This window comes from Mastigoproctus giganteus, chromosome 10, assembly GCF_048544385.1.
Source record: "Mastigoproctus giganteus isolate SK-2022 chromosome 10, ASM4854438v1, whole genome shotgun sequence".
NCBI lineage: Eukaryota > Metazoa > Arthropoda > Arachnida > Uropygi > Thelyphonidae > Mastigoproctus > Mastigoproctus giganteus.
In genome coordinates, this window is record NC_143584.1 from 230,962,720 (window position 1) to 230,979,724 (window position 17,005).

At 41.9% G+C, this 17,005-nt stretch overlaps 1 protein-coding gene across 2 annotated transcripts in view; it reads left to right on the forward strand.

The window, feature by feature from the left end:
• Positions 1-17,005, forward strand: part of LOC150080023 (serine/threonine-protein kinase BRSK2-like) — a 364,636-nt gene that overhangs the window by 210,961 nt on the left and 136,670 nt on the right. For both annotated transcript variants that reach the window (XM_090383817.1, XM_090383818.1), the window contains exon 3: positions 16,307-16,392. In XM_090383817.1, the coding sequence (XP_090239943.1) occupies positions 16,307-16,392 (86 nt within the window). The remainder of the gene's footprint in view (positions 1-16,306; positions 16,393-17,005) is intronic.

The following is a 17,005-nucleotide window of genomic DNA, read 5'->3' on the forward strand; positions in this document are numbered from 1 at the left end:
TAAGGTATCATCTTACGTAGATCTTGGTCTCACCTGGGATGAAAACCTTACTTTCCAGGACCATTTCATTTATACAAAGAAGAAAACATATGCAGCCTTCTGGGCGATCCGCCAGAAGCTTGTTAGTTGTCAGAATTCATCCCTCATTCGCAAATACATTGAAAGGTGCCTCACGCCCATCGTTTTATACGCATCTCAGCTATGGTCTTCGGCCCTGTCAAGTATTGCAAAGAAATTGCTGGCAATTGAATATTGGATTCTGAGGTGGCTGAACAGGATCCATGGATCTTATTGATCTACACTACATGCAAACATAAATATGACGCCAGGGAAAATCGAAATTCTGGAAAGGAACTTCATCACGCTTGCTAAACTACTGGCTAATAGGATTGATTCCTCCAACGTGCAAGAAATCATCTCAGCATCAACTATGCATCCTAGAGAGCGACGTAATCGACGTTATAGGTCGACCCTTACCAACCTCGTCTGACTTAGAGACATTTTCCCAGCAAATATTATTGAACATTTCAACTAGCTGCAAATTGGACCCAACAAACTATCCGATGACAACAAACTATTGGAAATACAGGAAGAATATCCTGGAAGACTTGCATCGAAGCCTTTGCCAACGGTGAATCCTGACACTATTGTGTCACTTCATCTACCAGTCCATCACATGTTATCTATGGACGCATACATTCAGGAACTCCTGTACTTGAAGACTTTGGCTGTCTTTTTTATAGAGTGTAACTGCATTCATATTGAATACTTAATTTTCCTGTATATAGATGTTCAAATCTAAGTTATCACCCTCATGAAAATATATATATACTTAAACAATATCAACTCTAGTCAAGTGCATTGTCAAACACTGCCAATCGTCCTTTGAATAGTAGTAGTAGTGGCATGTGATGCAAGAAAGCAAGTGTATGAGCTTATGCAGCATCAGCAAAAAAAAAAAAAAAAAAAAATCACACCATTCCCTCCAAATGCCTGTCCAGTTCCTCCTTAAATTTATTCAACCTATCAACTTCCACAATGACAGATGGAAGTTTGTTCCAGAAATTAACCACTCGCTGACTAAAGCCAAATTTCCGCACACCTAATCTACATCTGTCTTTTCCTAATTTGAATTTATGCCCCCTTAGGTTCGTAATCTTAACAAGTCGCCGTAGGTCGCCCATAAAGGTCGCCGTAGCCTAGTGGTCAGGCGCGCGGGTGCATAAGTACACGTGACTTGAGTGACCGGGGTTCAAGCCCGTGATTGCTGAATACGGTGCTGTTTCTTGTATTCTGTCTATCTTATGAACTCCTCTTACCGTTTGGTCGTCCCGGAGTATAAACGGAAAATTTAAAATTTAATTTTAAGTGGAAGGATCCCATCAGAATTCAGCGTGCTCAACCCATTCAAGGCCTTATACAACTCAATCAGATCACCGCGCAGGTGCCTAGTCTCCAGCCACTGCAATTTGCAGACCTTAAGCTTCTCTTGGTAAGAGGATCCCTTCATTCCCCTCACCAATCTTGTTGCCCTTCTCCGTACACGCTCAAGTAAATCTACATCCTTCCTAAAATGAGGCCTCCAGACCTGTACGCAGTACTCAAGGCGTGGCCTGACCATTGCCTTATACAGAGGGACAATCACCTCCTTTTCCCTGCTAGCAAAATTCCTATATATATCATTGACAAAACCCCATGACCTGCCCTGGCAGCCTGTCTGCATTGCTCAGAAAACTTCATATCTGACTGCACAATTACTCCCAGGTCTTTTTCATTTTATACCACCTTAAGTGTAGTACCACACAGTTGATACGTTTCTCTGGGGTTACTTCTACCCATATGCAGTACTTTGCATTTGTCAAGGTTAAACTTCAGTTGCCACTTCTTAGCCCATCTGCCCAAATTATCTAGATCCTGTTGCAGTAGCACACTGCCATTACTGTCATTAACAACCCTGCCAACCTTTGTATCATCTGAAAACTTCGACATTAAGCCCGATATACCTTCATCAATATCATTGATAAATATACAAAACAACAGTGGACCTAACACCGAACCCTGTGGGACTCCACTAATAACATTAGTCCATGAAGAGCAGCACCCATTGATTACCACCCTCTGTCTTCTCCCACTTAACCATCCTTTTATCCATTGTAGCAACTTACCCTTAATACCATTCTGCTCCAATTTGTACAGTAGTCTTCCATGCGCAACAGTGTCAAAAGCTTTCCTGAAATCCAAATATATGATATCAAAATTATTTTTTGCATCCAGTTCCTTTGTAACCACATCATAATATCCTATCAAATTTGTCAGACAAGACTTTCCCTTAACAAACCCATGCTGTGTCTGAATTATTGCTGCAGTTTTGTCTAGATGATCCTGCAATGCATCTTTAACCAGTGACTCCATTATTTTACCAGGAACAGAAGTTAAACTAAGTGGTCTGTAATTACTCGTGTCGCCCTTCGATCCCCCTTTGTGAATTGGGGATACATTTGCACATCTCCAGTCCGTGGGAACCTCCCCTGAGTCCAAGGATGCCCTCATAATTATGGCTAAGGGTTTGCTTAGTTGCTTTGCCGCCTCCTTTAATATAACTGGATAGATCCCATCCACCCCAGGTGCTTTTCTTATGTTTAACTTCAACAATTTCTCCTCCACTTTGCTTTCAGTTATTCCAAAATCAGTTAGTATCCTGCTACAATTTGATAACCTTCTGCCATTGTGAATGTAGATGTTTTTCTAATTATGCTTTTGTAAATCTAAATACAGTATGTTTTTATAATTCTATGTACGCTCTTCTAGCCAACCAGCTGTACAGCGGTGAAATAAAACTTAATCGAACTTAACAACATCAGAAGCTAGCAAGTGCCAGTTGATCGAAGAAAGTGTACCGTACTACAAGTACTAACCCCAGGCAGTACTAGAGACCCCAACCCATAAGCTGTACTGGGACCGCGCCATAATAGCGGATAGGACAATCCCACACAACAGACGGGACATAACCCTCGTGGACAAGGAGAAGGCTACCTATCTGATTGACATAGCGGTACCCAACACTGGCAACCTGCAGAAAACCCATGAATAAAAAATTAGGAAATATACGAACCTGAGACATGGGGTCAAGGAGATGTGGCATATGCAAGAAGTAACGACCATCCCTATCATCGTGTCAACCACCGGTTTGGTGCCAAAGACCCTACATAACAGCCTAGCAGCAATAGGTCTCCCAGCGAACACCTATAAGGAACTCCAGAAAATTGAACTCCTGAACACATGTAGGATAGTCAGAGAGCTCATCTGAACTGAAGTAGCGAACACCAGTGGAATCAGTGGACAAATGTGATATGAGAAGTACAGATTCAGTCTAAAATTCTATTCTGAACGCATCCACTCATTTGGAGGGATGGGCGGGTTGGAGAGACGCGTTCTAAGCAGACATAAGGTGCAACAGTAGGTAGAGTCGATAGGAAACTGTGAGCGCAGTGAGGTTTATCCTTCAACGCCTGGGGTGCACTCTCTTCCCTCTAAATACTCTTCCCATAGAGCAAAACTGGTGTAGGAATTTCTTCATGACTCCAATGAAGCTCGAACACTGGCATGGGTGGTCGCTGCTGTTCTGGCTCGCAGAGTGCCCTGCTTTGATGCCTGTAACCTCCGGTGTAAGTTGCGCATTTTCACGCGCGCATGAAATAATTGCCATATTTCATAAATGACACTCTTTTCTCGTAGGACTGCATATCACAGTTGTCGCATTACAACTTAATCTGCCTTCACTGTAAGTTCTGCTGTGTTGCATCAATTGTCTACTTCTATCATCCTCACTTAACTTTTGCTTACCAGTGCATTCTTTCCTCTTCCATCTATTGATTTGCCTCTTATGCGTGCATTTCCAGAAAATTGAAAGGCAATAGCAACTTTTGATAGTATGCTGAACTTTTTAGAAGATATCCGTCAATTATATTCGAATATATTAGCTTCGAAGCCCTCATCTAATGACCCAATACATTCTTAAATGTGTTACACCAATTCCATTGTACGCACCAACCATCTGGTCATCGGCCCCTGAGAACAACATCAAGGTTTTCCTAGGCGTGGAATACTGGCTCCTGAGATGGCTAAAACGGATCGCCTGGGGCAACCATATACCACTTCAAGAGCAGTCTTGTATGCTAACTACACATCACATCCTGGAAGTATATCATCATTACTAGAAATATCTTAACTCTGGCAAAGCTACTAACGGAGAGAGAGAGAGAGAGAGAGAGAGAGAGAGAGAGAGAGAGAGAGAGAGAGAGAGAGAGAGAGAGAGAATAGATGCGCCTAAAGTGGAAATTTGATCACTTGCCCACGGATGATGCGACGGAGAATAAATGGGAAAGAACGAAGACTCAAGTGTGACATGACTCAGTTAGACTCACTTTTTGGGAGATTCTTCCCAGCAAATACTGTGAATTATTTTAATAATTTAAATATAGATCCAGAGAAAATATGTACAGACAAAATGTACAGAAAAGAAATCTTTGTTAATGTGTACCAGCAGGTACAAATATAATAAGAATATTAATTTAATAAGCATATGCTCTGTGTTTTATGATTTTCGAATTTTGTAAATAAGATTTATATCTTAATTGCAGGCAGCGAATAGTTGGATGCCTGATGCAATGCCCATAACAGCGACAATGAACGACAAAGTAGAAGCCAATGAACGATCGTTATTGCTTCATGTAGACATGTAGACATGGATAGTATCTTATGTAAGGCGGCTCCCAAACGCTAGTTCAACTCCGCCATGGTACACTGTGATGTTACAAAAACTGTGATGTTGCAGAAAGGCCAGAAAAATGTTTTAATGCTATGTTTGTACCGTGTATGTGTTTGTTACGTTTTTTAGGCCGCTTATGGTGTTTCTGGCCGCTTTGCTATCAGGAAGCACAAGCACCAGGGTGGTGCGTTCTGATACCCGTCTACGCCGCGAGGAGGCGGGCCACAATGAGCGCGAACCCGCAGCAAACCTCGAGTGTCACGTACTGAATGTCCAAATCATTCAAAATAAGAGAAAATAAAATTAAATTGAACAGTAAATTAATAAAAATCACAAAAAGTAAAGATAAAAATAAGTAAAAAATAATAAAATAAAAATAAAATTCAGTAAAAATAAAGATAAAAATAAGTTAATAAAATGGAAAAAAAAAATAATAAAATAATAATAATAATTAAAAAAAAAAGAAAATAAAAAAAAAATCATTCCGCACTAGTGTGATGACCGCGCCTCAGGACCAGCCTCAGGTTAGCAGGAAATAGAAGTCAAGAAGACAGTGATGTCACTCGGCGTCATTCACGTTTGTTAACCAACTGTCCAAGTCGAAGAACTTGAGCTAAAAACATGGTGGTAGTGACGATGGTGGTGGTATCATAGAGATGCTGGTCTGGACTGGAGGTAGAGCTGGAATAGGAGTAGTTCCTGAAGTTGGGGCACTACTGATGATTTGTCTGCGTCTGGCAAAGGCTTTATGTGCAAAATCTTGCAGAAGATGAAATTTTTCTTTGGTGTTCAAGAGAGAGAGAGAGAGAGAGAGAGAGAGAGAGAGAGAGAGAGAGAGAGAGAGAGAGAGAGAGAGAGAGAAGACTCATTACCTGGGGAGAATGGTTGACACAGAGCAGACAGAAGCTGACGAAGATACAAGTAATATGGACTGGTGAAAAGAACATGCTGCCAGTCTTCTGGGCTGCCACAGTTACAGAGGGAAGAATCAGACAGGTTAAACATAGCAAGTTTAGCACGAAGAGAACTGTGACCAGTTAGAAGAAAAAGAGTGCGGAGACTCAAACTGAACCATTTTAGAATAGACTTTTGTAAGGAAATTGCTTCGTCGAAAACAGTTGTCTGTACAGTACGCTTTCATGTTTAAATCCCTGTCAGGCCACATATATGATACTTCATGTGGACACCCGTTTTCGAGTCACGCCGGGAAAATCTGTACGATATCATCCTGTCGTCCATTCGGTATTTGTATCAACGGCTACTCAGAGATTTGGACATCATAGTAGACAAAGTTGCCCGATTTCCAGGGTAACCTCGTCCAACCTGGTATGCTCGTGTTCCAGTCTGCGACTTCTTTCCTAACAAGTGGGAAAGGACAGTGTCCCATCTGCTGTTCACCTGCAGCTCTTTTCAGCACACCGACATGAACATTTTGACTTCTTGCTAGTCTACACAGATGGTTCGAAGTTCGAAGTGTCTATGCAATCTGCAGCTGTCTTCCCAGACACTATGATATCTGAGCAGATTTCTCCGGAATGCAACATATTCACTACACAGCTGCACGCTATTCAGCTAACCTTCTATCACATACAAACCCATCACCACCACAAAAATGAACTATATGTACCAATTCAGTTCATTGCTGTCCTTATCATTGGTGAGGTTTAATCCTCATACATTCCTGTCCCAGGTACAGTAGAAACTACAGTTCCTTTCTCAATCTCAATCTGATGTTCGTTTCTCCTGGATCTCCCCAGCCACATTGAGATCATGTGAAATGGTTTGGCAGACTGCAGCCAAATCAGTTAACCCTTGTATATTAGTCCCCTACAGGAAGTAATACGAAAGAAACTGCTCCCACAATGACAACACTTATGTTTTTGACAGGCTGCTATTTTGGGTTTTTTTTTTTTTTTTTTTTTTAGGAGCATTAGCAACTAAGGCCATATTGCTCCGGGATGTGCGGTGGTCATTTCCTGACCTTTCCGCATCCTCTGTATTTGGTGGTGACGGGCTCGAACCCCGGTCTAATCAAGAAGCGTGTGCTACGCACTGCTGCTCCTGCCCACCTGGCAACGGAGGCGCCTGACAGGCTGCAAGCAGTCCTGTAATCTAACATTGGCAATCTAGTTTGTGCATGAACCGTAAAGAGAGAATTGTTCTCGCTCTGCTCCGCACTGGGCACAGTCCAAATTGAATAACTTTGTTCCGCTAGACTTCGATGGTTTAACTATTGATGATCCTGCTCAAGTAACTGATAAACTGAATGAGTATTTTACATCTACATTCACACATGCGGAATTCTTTAGGGAGTGCGATTCCAGAAGTTTATCAGACTCTAAAAGTGAGATACATGACTTTATGATAATGGGAGGAAAGTGGAATATAAATTGTTGAAGTTAAGCATAAAAATGGCACCTGTGGTGGATGGGATCTATCCAATTGTATTAAGGGAAGCAGAAAAGTAAAGCAAACAGTTAGCATTAATTATGAGAGCATCTTTGGATTCAAGGGTTCCCGTGGACTGGACATTTGCGAATGTATCCCCAATTCACAAAGGGAGATGAAAGGGTGATATGCGTGATTACGGACCTCAGCTTAAAGTTTGTTTCAGGGAAACTAATGAAATCACTGGTTAAAGAAGTATAGTACCACACACTTCTAACCTGAGTGTAGTATCACACCGTCGGTACATTTTTCTGAGGTTTCTGCTGCCCATATGCAGTACTTTGCATTTGTCAAACTTCAATTACCACCTCTCAGCCCATCTGCCCAACATTAACCCTGCCAACATTCGTATTGTCTGCAAACTTGGACATTAAGTCTGATATACCTTCATCAATATCATTGATAAATATACAAAACAACACTGGACCTAACACCGAACCCTGTGGGACTCCACTAATAACATTAGTCCACGAAGAGCAGCCCATTGATTACTACCCTTGTCTTCTCCCACTCAACCATCCTTTTATCCATTGTAGCAACTTACCCTTAATACCATTCTGCTCCAATTTGTACAGTAATCTTCCCTGTGCAACAGTATCAAAAGCTTTCCTGAAATCCAAGTATATGATATGATATCAAAATTATTTTTGGCATTCAGTTCCTTTGTGACCACATCGTGATATCCAATAAAATTGGTCAGACAAGATTTACCCTTAAAAAACCCATGCTGTGTCTGAACTATAACTGTAGTCTTGTCTAGATACTCCTGCAATACTTCTTTAACCAGTGACTCCATTACTTCCCCCGGAACAGAAGTAAAATTAATTTCTCGTGTCACCCTTTGATTCCACTTTGTGAATTGGGGATACATATGCATTTCTCCAGTCCGTAGAGAACTCCCCTGAATCCAAGGATGCCCTTATAATTAAGGCTATGTTTGCTTACTTCCTTTGCTGCCTCCTTTAATACAACTGGATAGATTTCATCCACCCCAGGTGCCTTTCTTATGTTTAACTTCAACAATTTCTCCTCCACTTTGCTCTCAGTTATTACAAAATCATTTAGCTCCCTGTTAGAGTTTGATAATCTTCTGGCGTCCACTTCCTTATAGAATTCCTCATGTGTGAATGTAGATGCAAAATACTCATTCAGTTTTTCAACTACCTCAGCAGTATCATCAACAATCGAACCATCAATATCAAGTGGACCAATCTGATTAATCCCGTTCCTTTTAGTGTTTCCCTAAGTAAAGAAGTGTTTGCTGTTTTTCTTTGCATTCTTTTTGCCAATGATTTTTCGTAATCTGCTTTCGTTTGCCTAACCTGCTTTGTGATTTGAACACAGACTAGCTTATATCTTTCTGTGTCACCTGGTAATTTATGTGCATCCCATGCATTTTTCATCTGCCACGAGTCTTATTAGTTCATATGAGAATTGTATTTCTTAGTTGGTATGAAAAGCATAGTAGCTTCGAAGATTAATTCCTTGACTTCCCATTTCGAATTGTTGTTGGCAACATCATCTGTTGGTCCCACTTGTACAATTAAAAACTGTCTGAGACCACTGTGGTCACCTTTACGAAAGCAAAAAACTTTACGAAAGTTAGAATGTGGATGATAGATTCTAATCCAGAGAAGATTCAAAAGAGGGGATTCGAAATTACTAAGTGTCTGACTGGGAATATCAGAACGGACATATGTACAAGCACCACCTTTGAAGCGAAAGGAATCATATCGCGAATAATTCGAACAACAGAGTTGAGCAGTGGTTGAATCAACCGATAATTGGAACTGTGTCAGAAAAATTACGTGGGGTTTTTGTTAGACTGTAAGTGGGTGGGAGTCTGCGCGGTAGCACAGTGGTATCGTCACCGTCCTCCTTACACCGGGTGGAAAGGCCCGGGTTCGTCGATGACGCGAAGAACTTCAATGGACTCTTTTCACTCCGTGGCTGTGTTAGTCGATCTGAGGCGTAGATAGAAAGATCCCTCCCCCCCCCCCCGGCAGAAACTGGAGGTTTTTCGTCCAGAAAAACAGACAAATCAACCAGAGAACACGCAATTTACAGACACAAAATACGGGTTTATATAATGAATTACGTGTGACCCTAATATAATAATATTTTTTTTAAAAAAGACTGTAAGTGGGTCTGCGAAGGTAGCACAGCGGTATTGTCACAACCCTCTCACACCGGGTGGAAAAGGCCCGGGTTCGAATCTCGTCGATGACGCGAGGAACTGTAATGGACTTTTTCACTAAGAGTTAGTCGGTCTCAGGCGTAGATAGCAAGGTTCCTCCCCCCTCCCACCAGAAATAGGGTTTTTCGTCCAGAAAAAACAGGTAAATCGACCAAAGAAAGCACGCAATCCTCCAGAAACAGGAATCCCAGATTTTGGGGGACAATATTTGGCCAGCGAGTAGTTTGACAGTGAAAACAAATCTCTTCTCCATAATCAGGCACTTCGTTCTTGTGATTCGAGCGCTTGTGATATATCTCTTTTTTTTTTGGGAATTACCCTGAATTATAATCTCTCTTGGCACAAACACATTACAAATATTTCTTCCTCTGCATCTAAAAAACTTGGTTTTCTCTTTCGCTCTCGGCGTTACTTTTCTTCCAAACAGCTGCTCACTCTGTATAAATCGCAAATCCGCCCAGCCATGGAATATTGTTCCCACATCTGGGGTGGTGCCCCCAAAACCTCTCTCAGGCTTCTTGATTCCATTCAGAAGAGGGCAGTTAGGTTAATTAATGATTCATCTCTAACTGAGTCTCTCCACTCGCTTTCTCATAGACGCACTGTTTCTGCTGCATGCCTCTTCTACAGATACTTCCATGGGCACAGTTCTTCTGAATTGGCTTCTATAATTCCCGCTCTCTCTTTCAAAACAGTCCGAATGCATCGAACTGTTTTGAACGAGATATGGCTACCCCTAATGCATCGACATTAGGGGTGGCCATATCTCCTACTGAGGACCACCTCTTCCCTTTGTACCATCTTTGGCAGCGATGCATCTGTATCATTGCAGCCAGTGCTATGTTGCCATTTTTGAATAAAGTCCCTCTGTATCGTTTTGTTTCCGTTGTTGTGTCGGTGTTGTTTCCTTCATCATTTCTGTACCTCTCGAGGTTCCTTTGGTATGCTTTTCTCATATCCAGGCCTATGAGAAGCTACAGGTGAAAACCTGACTGGTTCTTAAGTTTTGCACTCCAGTGTATTTATGTGCGACTGTCCGATGTACTGAACTGGAACAACAGAAACAAATCGTATTTGTACATTTGAAATTGTTTCCACCAGACCGAAGCAATCGATAATTTTGTATATAAAACAATGTCCGCCCGAACGGTCATTCTACCTATCCACATTCGTATTGATCTGTCTTAATCTCCCTAATAAATGCTGAGGATAGATAGATAGGCATTTCTGTAGATGAAGGGTGCAGAACTGAAGGATGTGTAATTTTTATTGAAACAAAAACGTTTTTAAAATTAATTAGTCTTTCGAAAATGGTCGCTTCTTAAGATCTGTTTCTCTTCTCCCGATGGCACCGGTATCTTCTTTCTTGTTCTTCCGGGCAGTTGGCTACGAAACCCGCTGTTGCCTTGGATACAAACTCATTTACTGTCCGCGTGTGTTATAACGACTGATGTCGGTCCTAAAATTTGCTTTAATTAAGGCTTTTCCCGAAGAATCCTCGTTAGGAAGATCCCTTTACGTCCCGTACCTTGCGCATGGTGTCAAACACTTTTCTGCTCATTATATGTCCAGCGTTCAGATTGGTTCAAATTTTTATGCAACCACGAACGAGCACGATTAACGTGACCTGCAATTTTACATGAAATACTGAAATAATGAAATACATGAAATAATGAAATACACTGCTCGATAAAATTAATAGAAAACGTGGTGTAACTCGTGCAGCTTGCAATGAACCTGGACAAAATTTGGTACGGTGGTGTATCATAGAATAACGATGAAATGAGGAGACAGCGAGAAACTTCAGACATATATAAGGGACATTTATAGGGGTAGTATAAGAATTACCAAAAAAAGGGTCACATTATAGAAGTCGATACAAGATTCTCGAAAATATGGTCACATGATATCAGTAGTGCATATGATCCCTTCCAATGGCTAAACAGCCATGACAGCGGTGATCCACGCCCGATATAAGGAAGGGTGTCTATAAGATTTTGTTGCAAAATATCTCGTTCTTTCACCGGCTCAGATCTTAGCTCACCAATTGAATGAGGAGATGGCTGTCGGCGTGAAATGCGACGCCCATGGGCATCCCACACACGTTCAATTTGATTTAAGTGTGGTGATCGTGCTGGCAACGACAGTAGTTGGATATATTATCTTTCACAATGTTCCTCCACCAGCTCTATGTGCAGTGGAGTTGTGCATTAAAAGAAAGCTGGGCCAAGCTGACCCCCTAAAAAGTCGCATACAGGGTTCAAGGATCTATTTTCGGTACTTTCTCGCAGTTACGGTACTCCTATCAAAAACATGAAGAGGGGTGAGGCCGTTGATCATTATTCCGCCTCCCACACCTGAACAACGCCTCCACCGTAAGTGTCTCTTTCTCTGATGTCGGAGGGATGTTACCACATTACTCGTTGGCTCCAGATGAAATAACATCTATAACCTAAAACGGGACTCATCAGTTCCATTTTCAGAGCTCCAATTCACATGTTCATGGCACCAGTTTCGACGAACTCTGCGGTGGTTTGGGGTTAATGAGATACAAACCACTGGCTTCCTTGCATAGCCAGAAAGCCACTTGAATTGAGCCCTAACACAGTTCTGTTGGAAATGTTTTCACCTGTGGCCGTAGCAACCGCAAGAGACAATTGATGAGAGGACATCTCAGGGTTCCGTCTTGCCGGTAAAACCACATAGCGGTGCATTCTGGTTGACTTGGCCGTCGGGCGACCTTGCCAGCTCTTCTTGTAATGGTTCTCTCCTGAAACTGCTTCCATACTGCAGAGACGACATTGCGTGACAAATAAGCCAGCGTGTCACCTCCACTTGCGACTGCCCGGCTTCATGTCGTCCAATGGCTCATCATTTCAAAGAATCATGTAAATGACGATGACTTGCAATCCTCAGTAGTGGAGATGTGGCTATCCCACTGAGCAAGCCAAAGAATGTGAACGAAGTGATGTTGTTGCAACCCATTTTTTTATAGGCATGAATAATTTTCATAATGTGCTGATCTGTAAGCTGCTAGGTCGATTTCTTTTGGATATTCGGAATTTGCATGCCACGATGCCCATTATATCAAATATTCGCCTTAAGCGACACTGTTTATAATAAAATATTCATGAAAAAGATTTTATTCTGTTCATTTTGTCGAGCATTGTATTCCACGATTATGAAAAAATGACTCCTCTGCGAATGCGCACAGTTGCACAAGGGGTAATGCATTACCCCGCTCTCACACTTTCTGCAAAAGAGGTGTTCTTTCCTGAGTTCTCGTTGCAGATAAAGGCTTCTTTTCCGCGAAAGATTACTAGCTTCCTTCGCACAGCAGCCGAGTTAGTTAGTCTTGAGCGAGGGTTGCGTACGTTTTTCTCCGACTGGTTTTTCGTCCTGCAAACTTCGAAATATGGAGTGCGCCATACAGTGCACCCAGGCTTAAAACGAAACGAAGTGGCACCACGTGGCCCTTTCAAGGGATGTTAATAACCACCCATTATCGGCACTACTTGATCGATTGTTTTTTAAATCCATGCGTTAATTTCTGCCGATGTATTTTCACCACTTTAAAACAGACTGTAGCGACACCTCAGTGCTTTCTAAATTAATGAAAGCGTAAAATAATACTGGGGCTCTGGTAGCCTGTTACCATTTCGGGGCTGCAGTTAGTCTGAGTGGCGCCCTCGGAGAGAAACTTAATTAAATTATTTTCAACACTTCAGCTGCAACAGCGAACGTGGCTTTACCAGGGGCCGATCAACTACCACTAATCTTCTCACTATCTGGTAGCAGATTATAGACGCCGTCCATCTGGGTGGACAGGTTTATGTGATCTTCACTGACTTAACTAAGGCTTTTGTTAGTGTCTCCCACTATCAATTTGCTAAAAACACTAAGTGAGTAGGTAATACAGGGCCCTCTCTTGGGCCTCTTTTGTTCACTATCTTTGTCAATGATCTAACACATTTTGTAGAGGGAGGTGGTAATAAGATTTTAATGTTTGCCGATGATGTGAAACTTTACTCACAGATCAACAGTCAAGCAGATGCAGATAACCTACAAGGTGCTCTCAACTCTTTCGCCAGTTGGGTTGCTTTAAATGGTTTGGAGATTAATCCTAGAAAATACAGCTCAATTTCTTTTGTAAGTTCGAGGAAAACTAAGGATGTTCCGATTATCAGAGTTGTTTCCGAAGTTAATGATGTGGAAGCTACTTTTACTGCTGGCTGTTGGTTTGATTAGCATATTAAGAATATATTAAACCAAGCGAAAAACAAATTGGCTTCATCAAACGGTAGCCATATAGATTTAAAGATTCTCAGTTCTCTGTGCTCCTATTCAAAGCAACGGTACTCCCTCCTATCTGCTCCTATATTATGCACATTTGATAAACCAAATAGGATCGCTGCAAATCCCATCCCATGTTTTTTACCACCACGTTTTCTACCCGAATCTCTGTTCCTACTTCAAGCTTCAATCTCTGGTAACTCGGCGAATTGTACTGGATCTAAAACAGTTGTATCGCATCTTCTCTGGTTCTACCTACCAGCCAGATCTTCTATGCCGCATTGATCTGCGCGTTCCAGCGGTGCATGGAAAGCACAGATTGTTAACGGGGCATGGCTCCTTGAGGGCTAAGCTTTTTGAGCGTGGGTTAGACCCGGACCCGTTTTGTACCTGTGGTGGTTGTCTGCGGGGGTAGCATAGCGGTATCGTCACCGTCCTCTCCACACCGGGTGGAAAAGACCCAGGTTCGAATCCCGTCGATGACGTGAGGAAATTTAGTGGGCTTTTTTCACTCCGTGGCTGAGTTAGTCGGTCTCAGGTAGAGATAGTAAGGTTCCCCCCCAAGAAACTGGGATTTTTTTCGTCCAGCAAACAGGCAAATCGACAAGGAACACACGAAATTTACAGACAAAATAAATATGGGTAGATCTGATCATTTACAGAGGACCCCAATATCATAATTTTTTTTTTTTTGTACCGGATCTAAAACCGTGTAAAAAAATTTTTTTTTTTTTTGTACCGGTGGTTTTGAGACCTGCGAACATGTTCTCCTGCATTGCCCAGAGTATATACAATTCAGGCACACTATATTGAGTCTGGTTCCAAAATTATCGCAAGAGAATGTCAGTGTTCTTATAGAGAATGCTGGCAATTTCAGAGCCTTGCAAGACTTCGCTTCTAATGTCATTAAAAAACGGCTTCAGCTGACGTCCCTAGCTCCTCAGGGAACTTAATCAAAAAACGATCCCATATGATTTATTTTTTATTTTGTTTATTATTATTTTTTTTTCTGGCTCTTAGGTATGGGCAACCTGGGAGTGGGATTGCTGGTACCAACCGGTATTGCACTATGAATGTAGGATCTGTGCCAAAAAAGCACATACAGATGATAACAACAGAATACACACCACTTATAACTCCAAGCACTAACTTTTTCAGGCTCGCTATACAGAGTTTCTGTACGATCACAGAGGACAAAGGTGGAGTGGGCATTTGCCTGGGAGCCACCACACACACACACACACACACACACACACACACACACACACACACACACACACACACACACACACACACACACACACACACACACACACAGAGGTTCCAGTGGTGGATACTAGAATGCCTACTCCATGGCAACCCGCTTACGAGGAAATTTTAATAGATTTCAAAAGGTGATTTAAATTACCTTTTTTATGGTGACCTTTCGTGAAACGCCCTAGGCCTTTGGATATTGTAATAGAAGACTGCTTTTCACATCAGTAACTCTAGGTTGGAGACATCCAAGAACTCGTTCTTTAAAAGAACAATGGCACTCATGAACAAGTATAATCTGGATTAGACTGTGGACAGGAAAGATTTTCACAGAACTATCTGGAGCAAGTTGGCTGGTTGACGGATGAGCTCAAGATGAAAGATGTCCTCTCATCAATTCTCTGTGTGCTGGGATGTCTCTACAATTGCCTGCTCTTTGCGATTCTCTTCAAGGTACTGAACGAAAAAAGGATGTCGTGTATACGCTATTGTTATTTCCTTGAATTGAACTTATTCGTTGGAAATGAACTATTTTTGTACTTTGTGATATTCTGCTATTTATTGATATATCAAGGTACAATCTTTGTATTTTCTGTTCTGTTATTCAATTTAACTGGGCGCATGCCTGTTGTGTTTATTTTATGTTAATAATAAATAACAAATAATTGTCTGGAGTGTACGTGGCACACTTTCCATACCTCTTTCGCCGTGCCTGTCGCAATCTGTCTGTGTGTGTGTCCGGGTGCTTCTCCACCAGCTGGTCTGGGGCCCACTTCAACACATTTACAGCACCAATCGCACGCTGCAGAAATCAATTCGCCGAACAGCGGTTCACAGGGGCTGTTGCTACTCTCATGGCATGGGATGTTGCGTAACTATTAGGTGTAAGTAGCAGGTCGTTCTGCGCTTGTAATTTCTGACCGCTCGCCATACCACGTGCATTATGGCTAACCAGGGTATTTCATTACGAGTGTTGGTTGGGTGTCGTCTTACTCTCGAGCCTAAGTCGCTTTTTCATTTTCAGAAACACGGCATGCACCATACTACTCGTTGAATGAGTGGGCGCAGGGTTTCTGTAAGCGAAGGATTTTTATTATTTTTATTTTCAGCCCAATTCCTGCAGTATTGTCGGGTTTGCAGTGCCTGGATGTGTTACAGGGAAGCGACATTTTGCTCCCAGAACGATGGCCGCTCGCTGGATCAGGAGTTTCCCTTCTACAAAGCCTCAGCTAAAACATATTCTTTAATTTCACATTTCTTAATCTTTTAAAACTTTCCTTTTCAGCACCTTCCGTGAATGCCAACAAAGATTTCGCTAACCAGTTCTTTGTGTCCATTCTTTGCAGGTCGAGAGGGAGATTGCCATCATGAAGCTGATCGAGCATCCACACGTCCTCAGCCTTTTCGACGTCTACGAGAACAAGAAGTACCTGTAAGTACACCCGAGCAACGAATCTCGGTTTATAATTTTGTGGTATTATTTCGTTGATTAGTTTCTGGTTTTGGTTTAAAAAATTCTGTAAGCCAGCAATTACCGCCAGCTGTTGTTGAGATGCCTCAACAACAGCTGGCAGTAATTTAAATAAAATAAATTTTCTGTTTATACTCCGGGACTACCAAACGGTCAGAGGAGTTTTGTAGTCGATAATCTAAAGGTAGCGCTGTAATAGCACCATTCTTAGTTCACCGATATGATAGTATCACTGCAGAGCCCAACGACTCAATGTGACATTTAAAGAAATTCAAAGCAGTCTAATTTTTAAACCAGAGAAGTACGATAAGCGGGATAATATTGTGGTATGAGTTGATATAATTTGGTTCTGTTTCCTGCCACAAGAGAGGAATAATCAACTGAAGTGTTTTCTTCTTATTTTGGGGCTTCAGATTCAACCGATTGTCCACCTACCAGAAAGGAAGGATTATAAGCGACCAATGATTAGGAATTATTGATGACATCAAAGTTTTATTTATATTTTTAGTGCACGAGAAAATTAAACGAGGATAACTGCGTCATCCTGTCATTTTCGGTGCTGTCGGAGAGCGCG